This window comes from Poecilia formosa, unplaced genomic scaffold (assembly GCF_000485575.1).
Source record: "Poecilia formosa unplaced genomic scaffold, Poecilia_formosa-5.1.2 Scaffold239, whole genome shotgun sequence".
Lineage (NCBI taxonomy): Eukaryota > Metazoa > Chordata > Actinopteri > Cyprinodontiformes > Poeciliidae > Poecilia > Poecilia formosa.
This window is the reverse complement of record NW_006800178.1, coordinates 891,128-904,617: the sequence shown is the minus strand read 5'-3', so window position 1 is coordinate 904,617 and position 13,490 is coordinate 891,128. Positions and strand designations below refer to the sequence as shown.

General features: G+C 40.3%; 1 protein-coding gene across 5 annotated transcripts in view; it reads left to right on the top strand.

Annotated features, from left to right (window-relative positions):
- The window catches only part of kalrna (kalirin RhoGEF kinase a), a 139,935-nt gene that overhangs the window by 104,756 nt on the left and 21,689 nt on the right, over nt 1-13,490 (top strand). For 3 of the 5 annotated variants that reach the window (XM_007569329.2, XM_016680287.1, XM_016680288.1), the window contains exons 41-43: nt 10,569-10,769; nt 10,930-11,003; nt 13,131-13,280. In XM_007569329.2, the coding sequence (XP_007569391.1) occupies nt 10,569-10,769; nt 10,930-11,003; nt 13,131-13,280 (425 nt within the window). Of the gene's footprint in view, nt 1-10,568; nt 10,770-10,929; nt 11,004-13,128; nt 13,281-13,490 lie in introns of all 5 variants that reach the window. The other 2 variants (XM_016680290.1, XM_016680289.1) reach the window with 1 other exon arrangement.

Here is a 13,490-nt window from a genome sequence, read left to right as displayed (position 1 = left end):
ACACCCTGACCTGGAGGTCAGCTAACCTTTACACAGGTTGATCGTTACAGAGCAGAAACTACCTCCAGCCCAAACAGTGGCAGGTTTTATTTGTCCCACTCACTGCTTTGGTCCTTAATAGACAACACTGATGACGAGGAGACATCCGACTCCTTCCTTAATGTGTTTTGTGATGGAGGCTTGGAATGGTCTTGCAATTTTTGCAGGTTCTGAGTGTAGCTCATTACGATACAGTCTTAAATGCTTTTCCCATCCTAACCTCTCCCACTGTAAAATGATTAACTTGAGAGTTTGGAAATGGCCCTGAAATTCCTTCCCTGATTTATGTGGAGCAACAATTGTTTCTCTGGTGTAATCGATGGCGCCTCTCCTCCTGCTTCCAAACTGCTAAAGCTAAAAATTTAGAGAAGTAGTCACACTTGCTGATGCTCAGTTATTGTTTCACTCTTCAATCTTACAAAAGCAGATATTTTTGTCTTCCTGATTTGTAAATCAACAGACTAAAGTGGCTCATCCACTGATGTGTAAGCGGCAGTTCAACCCTGGAAGCATCGGATTCTGATTGGACTTTGCTACTCAAACAAAAATGTTTTTCGAAGATCTGCTGATCACACACCCAAACATTGGGAACTGGGCCACATTTAGTTTATTTTACTTTCTTTAACGAAGGCCTTGATCATTTAGCTTTATCAGCAGAGGTGTTGTATATCCATAAAAACCCTGTAAAATATTAAATATTCCATCATCCAGGACGCAATCCCTGCTGCAGACTTGGACTCGAGGTTTAGAAGGAAATTCCCCCTTTTTTATTATTATTTTTTTTTTTATCTGAAACTTGTTTCCTGTAATACGAGTTTCCGTGAAGGCTACTTTTTGAGTCCTGTCACAAAGTATCATTTCTGACCACAAGAACTTCTCCTTCACAGCTTTGTCTTTGCTTTCTCTTTCTTCACCAAGCAGAGCATAGCTTTCTCACAGAAGTTAGTAGGAAGATTCAGACAGAATTTGTTGCACTGAACTTTACACTGATTAACTCTCTGGCAACCAGACTTGGTGAGTGCATGTGTGAACCAGCCTGCAGCATTAAGAATGAGTCCCGATGAGTCAAGTGAGGCCAGAAGCTTAGAGTTTGCAGTTTATAATAAATCAAATCTTTTGTAATTACTTTTTTTTTTGTTTTGTTTTGGTTAGCCATTAACTGAACATGATCTACTTTACTTTAAAGTAGTTCACGTTGTCTTAGATTTTTGTCAATTGCTGATATGTTGGTGTCGCACAGTTGTGGCAGTAGCTGTTAGCATGGTTAGCATGTCCCATTCCACCACATCCCAAAGAGGCCATGTTGGATTGAGATCTGGTTACTATGGAGTACATGGGAGTACACTGAACTGACTGTGATGTTGAATTAAAAAGGTGGAGATGGACTGAGCTTTGTGGCGTGGTGCATTATCCTGCCTGAAGTAGGCATAAGCAATCTGCTGCAACAACTCTGACTGTGACGTTCAAGCCGTGGCCAGCTGAGACAAGTTGACCAAAAATATGTCAAGACAATATTGCTTAGTAATGGCAAAATCTGATCCCGACATGTGAACATTGCTGCTGACACTGAAGCTTATTGAATCATTCAACTTTTTTTTTTTTTTCCAATTTGTCAGTAACATTTTAGAGAGCCAGTGCAATTAGAAGTCTGTTAATAATAATAAATAATAATAATCTGTTTTATGTATAAAACCCTTTATGTCTCCAACTGACATCTCAACGGGCTCATCCACATGCTGATGATGGTCAGCTACTTTATAGTAGCCACAGCTGCCCTGGTGCAGGCTGACAGAAGAAAGGCTGCAAATGTTGCACCATCAGCCCTTCTGACCAACATGAGCAGGCCTGGTGGGTGAAGTGTCTTGCCCAGGGACAGAAACGGCGACGGCGGGTAGACCGGGAATCGAGCCGGCGATCCACAGGACAAACCCCTACCGCCGTCACCGCTGTCCCCAGCTTCCTGTTGTCGTCTAACATTTCTGAAGCAGTTTTGAATTCCAGGCCAGTCTATCTGGAACAAGCCATCATGCTACATTATGTCCAGACTGTTAAATCCCCTTTCTTCTACATTCTGATGCTCTGTGAACTTCAGTTAGTCATCTTGACAACATCTACATTCCTGTGGTTGGTTGACTCACTGTTTGTCTTAAGCAGCTGAACATGTATACCTATAAGTAGCCGGGGAGTTTAAATCAATTTGACTTGACCCAGCCCTTGTTTCACCAGTTCTACTAAAAAGGTGAAATCCTGTCATTACTCAGCAGTGGGAGAGATTCCTATCAGCAGTCATGTCACACGTAGGTCTCACTGTTAATCATGTTTCTGCTAAATATGGTGTGTGAGCTCATGTGTAACCCCTGTTGCCATTCTGACTGGGAACATTTCTCTCCAAAAGTTTCAGTAAAAGTCTTTTTCACACTCAGTGTGTTGAAATGCATCAGGCCAATTCATTTCTCAGGGCTTTAAATCTCCATTTACATCCACACAGAAAGTCAACTGACTCAATTTTAGTTTTGACTTTAAATTCTGGAATTGAGCTACTGTATGTGGTTGATGCTCTTTTAGCAGAGATTGGAGAGGTTATATGCATAAATGTGTAGATCTAATCAGAGCCGTAAATGGCTTGTAAGCAAATGGTTGGTTTACCTGCCTTAAGTTTGTCAGAAACGAATGCAAGAAGAAACATGCTGCAGCTGCAGTCTGTAATAACTTTCAGTGTTTCTTTCTCCATTTGTACTTTGAGGTTGCCTTCGCTCCATCACATGTATCCACTGAGCTTTCGGTTGCTAGATTTGTAAGGCGGAGAGCAGAGGGAGGTATGAGAGGAATGTCATCTTCCCAGATTAATGTCTCTTCCTGTCATTGACACAAAAGCATGTGGGGAGGAAGGCGGTACGAGTGTGGTGTTTGTTCTTTCCTCATTCTATATTTATAATCATGATGAAACTTTTTCTTCACTCACATTCATTCCATCTAGTTGAATGTGAGAATTACAGTGTGTGTGTGTGTCAGGTGTGATCACTGCTGAATTGGTTTGATTCTCTTCCTGGTTGCTGGAGGAAGCCCAGCCAGCACTGGGAGAGTTTGTGAGGCGGAACCAGATATGAAGCCACCCACTCTGGGTCGCATGTGGTTGCCATCTTATTCAGCTTCGTATCCACGGGAACACCTGGGAGGCGCACCTTTTTTCAGATTAGAGTTTGACATTCCCTTGATGATGCTTGAAGCAGAGTACAACTTTTTTTTTTTTTTTTTTTTTTTAATGAGACCATATATACACATACATTGTACAGATATTTCTCAAACCACAGTTTGCCTCTCTTATGTCATTCAGGGGACCCAAAAATATGTATCTAAATGTCACATGTCTAATTTAGATGCTTCCATACATATCATTTCTATATTTGGTAGCATTGCCTTTTAATATGACTTTTCAAATGCTTTTCTATAACAAGCTTCTCACAATAGCTTTGGGAATTTTGCCTGCAGAAGTAACTAAAATTGTTCTGTGAGATTGAGAGCAGGGCTTTGTGATGGTAAATCCAAAACTAATTTGTTGGTGAGCTTATCGTCATTGTTCAATTGGAAGACCGAACTAGACCCAATCTTTAACTTCCCGAATGATTTATTGAGACATCATGAGCTTTTTTTTTTTGCATGTACCCATTTTTTTATTTTAAACACTGATATTCTTCCAATACAACCAGGTTCAGGATGCAAGGCCAGACAATGATATATGCAAGATTAGGAATAATATAGATGAGCAATGGTATTCGGTGTGTGTGGTTCTCCAGCTCACTGGTCATAATGATGATGCCTCAAAGCTAAAGAACAAACCAGAACTGTTCAACATGAGAGAAGATCTGCCTTTCGTTGTCCTACTAAGAACCCCCAGAAAACTGCAGTCTGACGGCAACTGTCTAAATGTGGAAAAAACAATCTTGTTGGAAGATTCTGGTTGTAAAGAAGGATCACATCCCTTCAAACTTTTTTTTTTTTTTTAGGTGAAAGACATTAGTGATGTTTTATATCTTCAATACATGTTTCTTAACTAATTGATCTTTGATTTGTGAGGCTTCTTGAGTATCATGAGCAAATACTAAGCATGCATTCATTGGCGAATGGGACTTTGGAATCTACCCAGTTCTATGCAAATGAGGGGGGGAAACAAGAGAACCTGAAAATGTATTTGAATTTCTCTACATGAACATAATCTATTGGGATCAACCAACTCTTTCTGAAGTTATGTGAACTAAAAACTGTTGAGTCAGATACGTGCCACACCAGGGAGGTACGATTTCCTGCTTTGCTCTCAACGGTTGGGGCAAACAAGAGACAACAGGAAATGAGGTGTGCCTCTGTGCTGTAGACTCATTTTATAAGTGTGTGTTGCTCTTATGAAATGACATCAGGTGTGTACAGATGTGCATGAAGTGGACAAAAACCCTTGTTCTACTGTGTTCAGTCTGCTGCTTCAGTGTGTGTGTGAGAGAGAGAGATTAAAGGCAGTGAGTGATGGTAGTTTTAACAGTAGATGGTCTGTGTTTCTGCAGAACAAAAGCTTCCTTGTTGTCTCACCTGACTGACCGTCGGTGCGGAGTCGTAGTGAAGCTGCTGCTGCTGACATCACAGCACCAGGCCCGGCACTGAGCTCTGCTGACGATGATTGTTTGCATTCCATTATATCTCTGTTCATCAGAATGCTTACTGATATTGGTGAACACTGTAGATGCTATGTGATAACCAATAGATTAAGGGGGTGAAACAATACACTGCTGCATAATGTTCAATGTTTTTCCTAGTCTGATTCCAGTTCAACCAGTTGGTCAGTCGGCATACAGCTTAGCCAATTCACTCAGCCTAATAAACACACAAAGTATTTTTAGGGCTTTACTTTTTACAAATAGGCCAACCAAGAAATGCAAATATATGAACTTGAAGAAACATTTATTTATTTATTCAGTCTTCTCACTGATCATCAGTTAAATTGCTGTCTGGACTTTGACTGGACCATTGTAGCATGTTATAACCTTTTATTGACTATTAACTAAATCCTGATATTTTAGCTTCATCCATAAACTTTAATCAGCATCCCTGAGCATGCTAAACACAAACATCCCCACAGCATCGTGCTTCCACCACCATGTTTCAGTGTAGGGATGTTTTTTTGGGTGATGTGTCGTTAGCTTTTTGCCACACAGCATGTGATAAACTGTGAACGTCAACAAGCCTCAGTTCATAAACAGAACTGCATTTGTTGTACACTAGATTTAGGGATATTAAATAAAACCCATGCAACTCGACAACACTGTTCAACAGTTATGTTGTGCAGTGTTGTTGTGAGTGGGTAGATGTGACTCGGTATGACTGGAAAGCGATGTATAAATTCATCCATTTACAATTTTGTTTTACTTTGTGTTGGTTTTTCCACATAAAATTCTGTCAAATATTGGAACTTTTTTTTTTCTTCCTAATGAGGTGGATCCCATTTACTTTTCTCCCATGCTCTTTGTGGAAATGAAGTTCAGGTTTCTTTACTTCTGTAATTATTCCATTCTGGTGCATCTGCAGCGTGGGACATTTGGCACAAAGACCACAGGTGCAGAGATGATGATTTTATAAATGTATGTCTGATTATAAGGCTATCGTTTCGATTCACTCTTTGCAAAATAGCTTTTCAGATGTCATCCAAAGAATGAGGGGAAACGGGAAACGTCTCCCTGCGTTGGTGTGTGACTCTTCCAGTAGCTGACTATAGCATTCTGCAGTATCACTTCTGCCTGTGGGAGAAGACGATGACATCATGACGGTTCTCAGTTATGGTGTGACTCGTGAGGTTTTGATGGGTTTCTGTGGTCGGCCAGCTGCCACAGCCTCTCGGTGACTGGCTCTTATTGTGCTGAAAGCACAAAAGAACACTCCCAGGTGATGAGGTGACCTCTGACCTGCCTTCTCTCTTACCAACACACGGCTATGTCTGCAGCAGCATTTTGTGTCGGGAGTATTTGGCATCTTCTCATATTTATAAGGCTGAGGAGTTTTAGGCTCCTGGTCCTCCAGCTGAATGAAAACGTCTCCACCGGCATGAACATTGAACTGATGCATTTGTTCCCAACTGATTAGGTTTCTACAGATGAAATTGCATATAATATGTAAACCGTTTGTGCCGTGTGGTTCTGTGTTGTCGGAGTCGGTGGAAAACCTCCTTAGCACTGTGCAGCACAGCTAATGTTTAGAATAGTTTTATCTGGGCTTCACTGCTGACAGTCCGATAAAGTAAACACACCAGCAACCATATCTTCCTTTGCCACACAGGAGGGGACAGGATGGACTCAATAAATGAGAAATGCGACCCAGCAACTGGAAGACAAACCTCAGTTAGACGAATAAAGAATCAAATAAAGCCTGAGAGTAGGAACATAAACATGGCAGCTTGTAGGTTTACTGATGCATTCTGATGTTTACTGCAGCAAAGACCAAAATCTACAACTCGCATGGTTAGAGTTATAATTCTGAGCAACAAAATGCATTTAACGTATATGTAGTTGTTCTTGGTTGGGGGTTAATCATGATTTCCAATATTATTTGACAAATAACTGAGAATTATTTTTTCTTTAATTTCAGAAATATACATGGACTAAAATCACAATGCCTTTTAAGATATCAGAAGGACAATTGTATACCCACAAAGTTCTGGTTTATGCTTGGGTGTAACTCTGGATGCCTGATGTTACCAGATTTGTTTCTTGAAATAATGATATGCGAGTAAATGGCCAGGATGTCCAGTCATCGTACTGCCCAGGAAGGAGATGCCATCTGTGTCCCCGAGATAAATGTGTTGGGGTGTGAGATTGTGAAGATGCTGGTGAGATAAGTTCTGTACCAACATGGGCCATTCATGGAAGAAGTGAATGAAGACCTGAATTCATGGAGACATGTCCTGTCTGACAAGTGAAAAGGAAAAAGTGGGAAGCCTGTGAATATTGTTGCAGCTGTGAAGTACAGAGGTGGCAGCATCATGGTGAGGTTGTAATGTTTTAGTAGGGACTGGCAAACTAAACTGGGTGACATTTATCATCCAATACATCTAACATTGATGGAAGGGGCTTGTCTCCACATCTGCATAGAGGTGAATGGATGAGCATAAAGCTGCTGTAGATGGTTTTTATATGAACAGGAAATGGAGTAGGTCCTAGGATGGATCCCTGAGATCTCCATGGTGATGGGGAGAGTTTGTGAAATGACAAGTTTAGATAACCTCTTCTATCTGAAAGGTAGCTTTAAACCATCCAAGTTAGTTGGTATTTATCCCTGTGTTGGCTCATTTGTTTAAGACTAGAATGATCAGTTGTAGTCATGCTGCCACCAGCATTAGCACATCCAAACTATTCTGTGGAGAAAGTCAAAACCAAAAGAACAGCTGGTTCTCACTCCTGCTGCTCCTGCTGTTTTCTAGGGGATTAACATCAACTTCTCCATTCATTCTGGAACATTAATGGTCGTCCTTTTCTCCATAGACAACCAGGAGGGAAAAAAAAAACTATTTTTGGATCTATGAACTATAATAACTTATTTTTTTCCTGGAGTATTTTTTCCAGTAATAATCTTTAGACAACAGGTATTTGTTAGATCTAAAATCTCCACATATTTTCTTTGCAAATTATCCGCAGCAGGATGTTAATCCTGTTCTAAATTCAGAGACAGTTTGAGTTTCCAGCGCCTATTTACGTTTCCCATTATCTTAAAAACCCTCATGGTAAACAAACTGCTGCTTTTTTTTTATTTTTTATTTTTTGTCTTTGCGTTGATCCTTCATTTTAAATCCATCTGACATTAGGAGGTAAAGTAGGTTAGGCTCAAGGGTCAGAAGTGAGCAGAAAATCAGGACCAGCCACGGTTTCAGTTTCTTCCAGTTATACTTTTTTATTCAGTCCTTTCTCAGACTTCTCTCCCAGCATTCAAAAACTCACTGGTTTTATACACATTTGGCACCACACCTGTGCTTGATTGGACACAGCCACCAAGGAACAGGTCAAACAAACAAACACCAAAACTACAAATCAATTTACAAACTCCTACCTAATGAAATTATCTGCAAAATAAGTCACATGATCCAAAATAACTCCAAAAGATTATTTTTAAAGAAAAACAAACAAAGCAATACACAAAAGAAAAACCCTCTAATTGGTAGAACCCAATAAGGTAATCAATGACATCATCCAGCCACTCAATCAGGAAGTACTGGGTCGGCCCCTCCCACACTCCTGCAGATCTATAAGGACAAGTGATGGTGAGTACAAAGAAAAAATAAATACACCTTGAAACAAATTCAACCCACAATCCAGAAATGATAACCAACCTAAACAGAGATAGATCCTGCAACATAATGCTAACACAAACAAACCCGGGATAGTAAGTAAAGCAAAATTGCAATGTTTACATTAATTATTATAACCAACTATAAAAATAAGTGAATGACAAAATATAAGGGACAAGTGGTGAACATCAACTGAAATAAACTGAACCACTTTGTCACAGGAGGCTCCGTGGTTCATGGTCCAGAACTCCCACCTGAGCCTGAACCATTTTATTCCTGCACACATCGCAGCAGCTGCAGCGCTTTGCTAGCAGCTGTGTGAGAGGGCAGCTGATCCACCGCACATGACCGCTGCTGACGGCCACACTGTCAGATGGGCTCACCAGTTACTGACTGGAATCACAAAGTTCATCTGAACTGAAACTTTCAAACCTTTTCCACACACAGAAAAATGGAATCGCATTTAGTAGTTAGTTTAATGTGACTCATGTGGACGCGATTAGAATGGGAGGGGGAAAAAGTGAGCCTGTCGCAGCTCAGTAATGAGTCACCGCAACAGAAGCATGGGAGTTATTTTATCTCCATCGGACATGAAGACCAGCTGCTAAAAACGGCAAAACCTGAATGACTGAAGTAGGTTTTTAGTTTTTGCAACAGGAAATGTTTTTGTCTGACAGCTGACTAAAATCAGAGCGCTCATCTGATGGTAACAGATGAGCGCTCTCAGTTAAACAGAGCATGATGTTCCCATGTCTGTTTTTTTTGTTTTGTTTTTTTATAAAGCTGCAATTTCTTTATCCACATACACATGCGGTGCTGTGGGAAAATTATTAAAAATGTATTTATTCCAATATGTGGTCACATCTTTTGAAATAGAGTTGGTCAGGAGATCTGTTTGTGCTAATGAATGGAATCGTCATTTGAAAACTTTTGTTTTTAAATTTGTTTATCATGGATTTTTTTTTGTTGTTGTTGTTTGAGATCAAAACAAAAGAAATGTGTAAAACTGCAAATAACTTTCAATGCCACTATGTACATTTCATTGTTGTAGAGCAACAAGCAATAAAAATAAGGAAATAATACTTTTACACAGAATGACATCTGACATTCAGGAATATATAGACATTTTTCATATGTACATTTTAAAAATATTTATTACAAAAATGTAAGGGATCAAATGATTGGTTTAGTCAAATGTCTGTATCCAACTGATTGAATAACCAAATGACTGATTCTGAGCTCACTGTGGCGCCATTAAAGTGTCTTATGGTGAGCGATCAGCTTCTGTTAAAGATTAATATTAGACCAACTTTGGCCTTTCATTGTAGAAGATGTTGGAAATGAGTACGTCTTGTGCCCCAGCTCTTGTTGCGCACAGCAAACTGAAATGCAAGTCTTTTTACTTTCATCTTCACTCCAAACCAGAAGTCTCCATCCTTAACCATGAAAAGTGAAAGTGTAAGTTGACTTGTGACTGGACAGGTTCAACAAGCTTTGAGACATTGCGCTGCTGCTGATTTTAGACCGTAGACTATTGTTCATGCAGGCGTAGGAGATGTTTTTTTTTTTTTCTTCATATTGCATAAGAGAAGAATTTGCCAACTAATGGTCCCTTTTAACTTTGCTTGTATGGCTTTAACCGGCTCTCAGTAGGACGTTTTCGGTCAGTCTCTGGACAGTGGGATGTGATGTAGGTTCTGCAGTAGGATGCTGTGCAACGGTGCATTCAGTGACCCCTCCCTCTGACATACCTGCTGCTTGTTCAGGTCTGGTGAGCATTTTTCTCAAGGCCATGGTTGGTTGTAACCCCTATAGAAAATTCTTTTTGCCCTCACAAATGCTGGTGGCTACTGGCAGCACTGGTTTTACTGGAAACTGTGATGATAAACCTGCTGCCTCAGAAATGAAGATGGAGGCAAAAGCATAGATCCAGCGACTTGGTCTAAAACGTTCAAACCCTTTTGGATCCTGACTGCATCTCTGTCCAGCATCAAGTCAGGCAGAGAGATGCAGCTGGACGAGCTCAACATATGACCAACAATTACCTAAGCAGTGCTGGAAAACAGTATCAACAAATATATAAAATATTAAACATGGTGGCTTAATTGTCTTTTTTTTTTCCTCCATGTCTAAAACATTTTATAATTTCATCACTTGCCCCATGTGAAAAATCTGATTTCTTTTTCTTTTCTTTCTTTGTGTATGTTTTCAGATAACTACCATGTGAGCAGCTCTGACAGGAAGACCGAGTCTGTAGCGAACCTGCAGCCGCAGCCGTCCCTCAACTCCATTCAGTCCAGTTCTCCAAACGTTCCCAAACGTTCTGGAAACCAGAAGTGGAAGTGGCTGCCCAGTTCAGGCCGCAGGATCAGCTCCGGCAAGAAACCGCCCAGCACTAAGCAGAAGAAGCCAGGTGGGACTCCTTAGTTGTCTACAGAAGGAAACGGGGCGAAGCTGAAACGTTTCCGTTCTGATGCTACAACATGGATTTTTTCCAGACAAATGTTGGCCTGTTGATGCACGTATTAGCTGCTTTTATCGCTGTAGAAAAACATGCCCTTCTGTTTCTCCAGAACTTGGTCCTGGGAGAGATGGTGGTGGAAAGGCGAATGAGCGCAGTCAGCCAGGAAAGGAGGACAATGAAGAGGTAAGCAGAGAGACCTGAGGCTTGAACCTGCTGTTAAAGAAAATATTAGATTTACTGTAAACATTTTAACTTTATGGAGAAACGAAGGTTAAAAACTAAAATGAACAAAAGTCTCTAAATGAAATAATAATCCCTGTTATCCTGCTTTTGTTCTTCAAAAGTTGTTTTTGTTTTGACTGACTCCAGAGTGTAAAGATAAATGCGTGTTTGTGTTGTAAAGCTATATAATAACTCAATTTACATTTACATCATGGAAAGTAAACGAAGAAAGTTCCTCTTTTTGTGAGGGAGAGATTATATTTGCTTGTCACACAAACACACACACACACTTTCACACACACACACACACACACACACTTGCACACAGAGTCACAGGCCTCCAGTACGTTTCCTTGATACTGATGTATGGAAAAAATGTAGTTGGGCGTCTGTAGTCGCGCTTCGACTCGTTGCTGATCATCAGCCTCTTTGTAGGTCAGCCCTAGAAAAGTTTGACATAATCAAAGTTTGCGTTAAAACCAAAACGCAGAGAGAGGGGGAAAAAATAAAATAGCCCTGGACAAACTTTAAATAATTTCTGTCAGCTGTTCAGTGCCAGCTCCCCAAGTCACACAAAAGACGACTTGGCATCTTTTCTCCGTGTCCAGACCCAGTTGTAACTGGTACTTACCGTCAGTTCTCGCTGGTTCCAATTAAAGCTGACATCAGTAAACACAACCACTCCCCTCTGGCTTTAAAATCTGACCTGGGTCATCACATCTCAACTTCCTGGTTTACATGCAAACAAAGATGTGGACACATCATATTTCCCTGTAAGCTGAGCGACAAACGGGGCATCAGCAGATCTGTGTCTGCAGCACAGATCCATTCACTTACTGGAGCTACTGCATGCTGATGAGGTTCACTTATTACAGCATTAGGGCAACAATAATTGAGTTCAATGATTCAGAGTCGGATGCACAGCTTTACTTTGCCGCTGTGCATTAAAGAATATATAAAAGTCAACATGTCACACTCTACTGTCCAGATGTCGGACATCTGCAGAGCTTTGGCAAGGTCAATGAACACAAGCTGAAAAAATAAATGTTCTTCATGGCATTGTGATATTAGATTTTTATTATTCATTTATTAAAGGGATGGTGGATAAAGTGTTGAGAGCTTTTTTTTTTTAGTCATTTCACTAAGTGCATCTTAAATGTGTTATATTTGTTCAAATTTCTCATAATCAGAGTGAGATTCCACTGAGTAGCAGCTTATTTTACCAAAAGCAATTTTCCTAAAAGGAATAATACTGAGCCTTTCTGTCCTTCTTGTCAAGCAGCTGTCACGTAAACGCCACTGGAGCCAACAAAAACTTAGACATGTCAAATTGTTTTAAGATGCTTTCATGAGCAGCTGCTTTTTTTAAACCTACATAAAGGGGCAGTACCATGTACAATCAACTTTGTTGAGCTTTGCATCATGTTATAATCATCAAAACATACCTGGAGTGTTGCCTTGGTTCTTTCATGCATATTTGAGAAATCCTTTAATCTCCCAGCTGTGCCAAACACCTGGGTGGACCTAGCTCCGCCTTCGAGATGAAGCTCCTCCTTGGAGCTTCAGTTTCCAAGTTTCCATCTAACAGATGGAACCCTTCCCCTCCCAAACACGCCCTGTGACTCCTCCAGTCAACTCCTTCAGACTAGACAGCTGTAATTGGTAACCCTATTGCCTCTGCGGACACTGGTAGAAACTTTGTTAAAGGGTTAAGGGTTAATAGAGGAGCCATGTTGTGATGACTTCCTGAAGGCGGAGCTTCAGAAAGAGTTTTTAAAGTAACAGAGGCCCAATTTCAAGGCGTTAAATTATAAAGTCGTATTTCTTTTTAGTTATATTTGCTATATACATTTTTATAACAACTGAAGTTAACATAGTTATTGATTGTGCTATAAAATTGTAGTATGTATCTGAACAATCACAATGCTTCTGTGATTTCTTTTTTTTTTTTTTTTTTTTTTTAGATTTCTAATTTTCTCACATAATTAGCTACATTAGCTTCCACCATCGAGCCGTAATGATCTACTGCTGTTCACTAATCAATAAGATGGAGATCCTTCATTAGCTGTTCCATGTCTCCTATACCAGAGGAGCATCAAGGATGGGAACCCTCCATCGAAGCAGTCTCCTGGGATACAGAGTGGTGGGGAGGAGGAGCCAGAGCCAGACGATGAGCCCCACCTTCCTCTTCCTCCACCCATGGAGATCATGAAGGACCCCTCCGCTTCTGAAGAAAAGGTACAAGAGGAGGTTTTGGCTTCTCTGAGAGTTTATTCACCTCAGCTTTGAGTTCACACCAACATTTTTGTCCAGTAAAATATTAAACCTCAATTTATTTTTCACAGATTTTACATTATTTTATTTGGAATCTTCATTTACACTCCATTTCTTACATTTCCATTATTGCCTTAAAAAGTGATCACATCTTTTGATGCATCTAAAATAAAA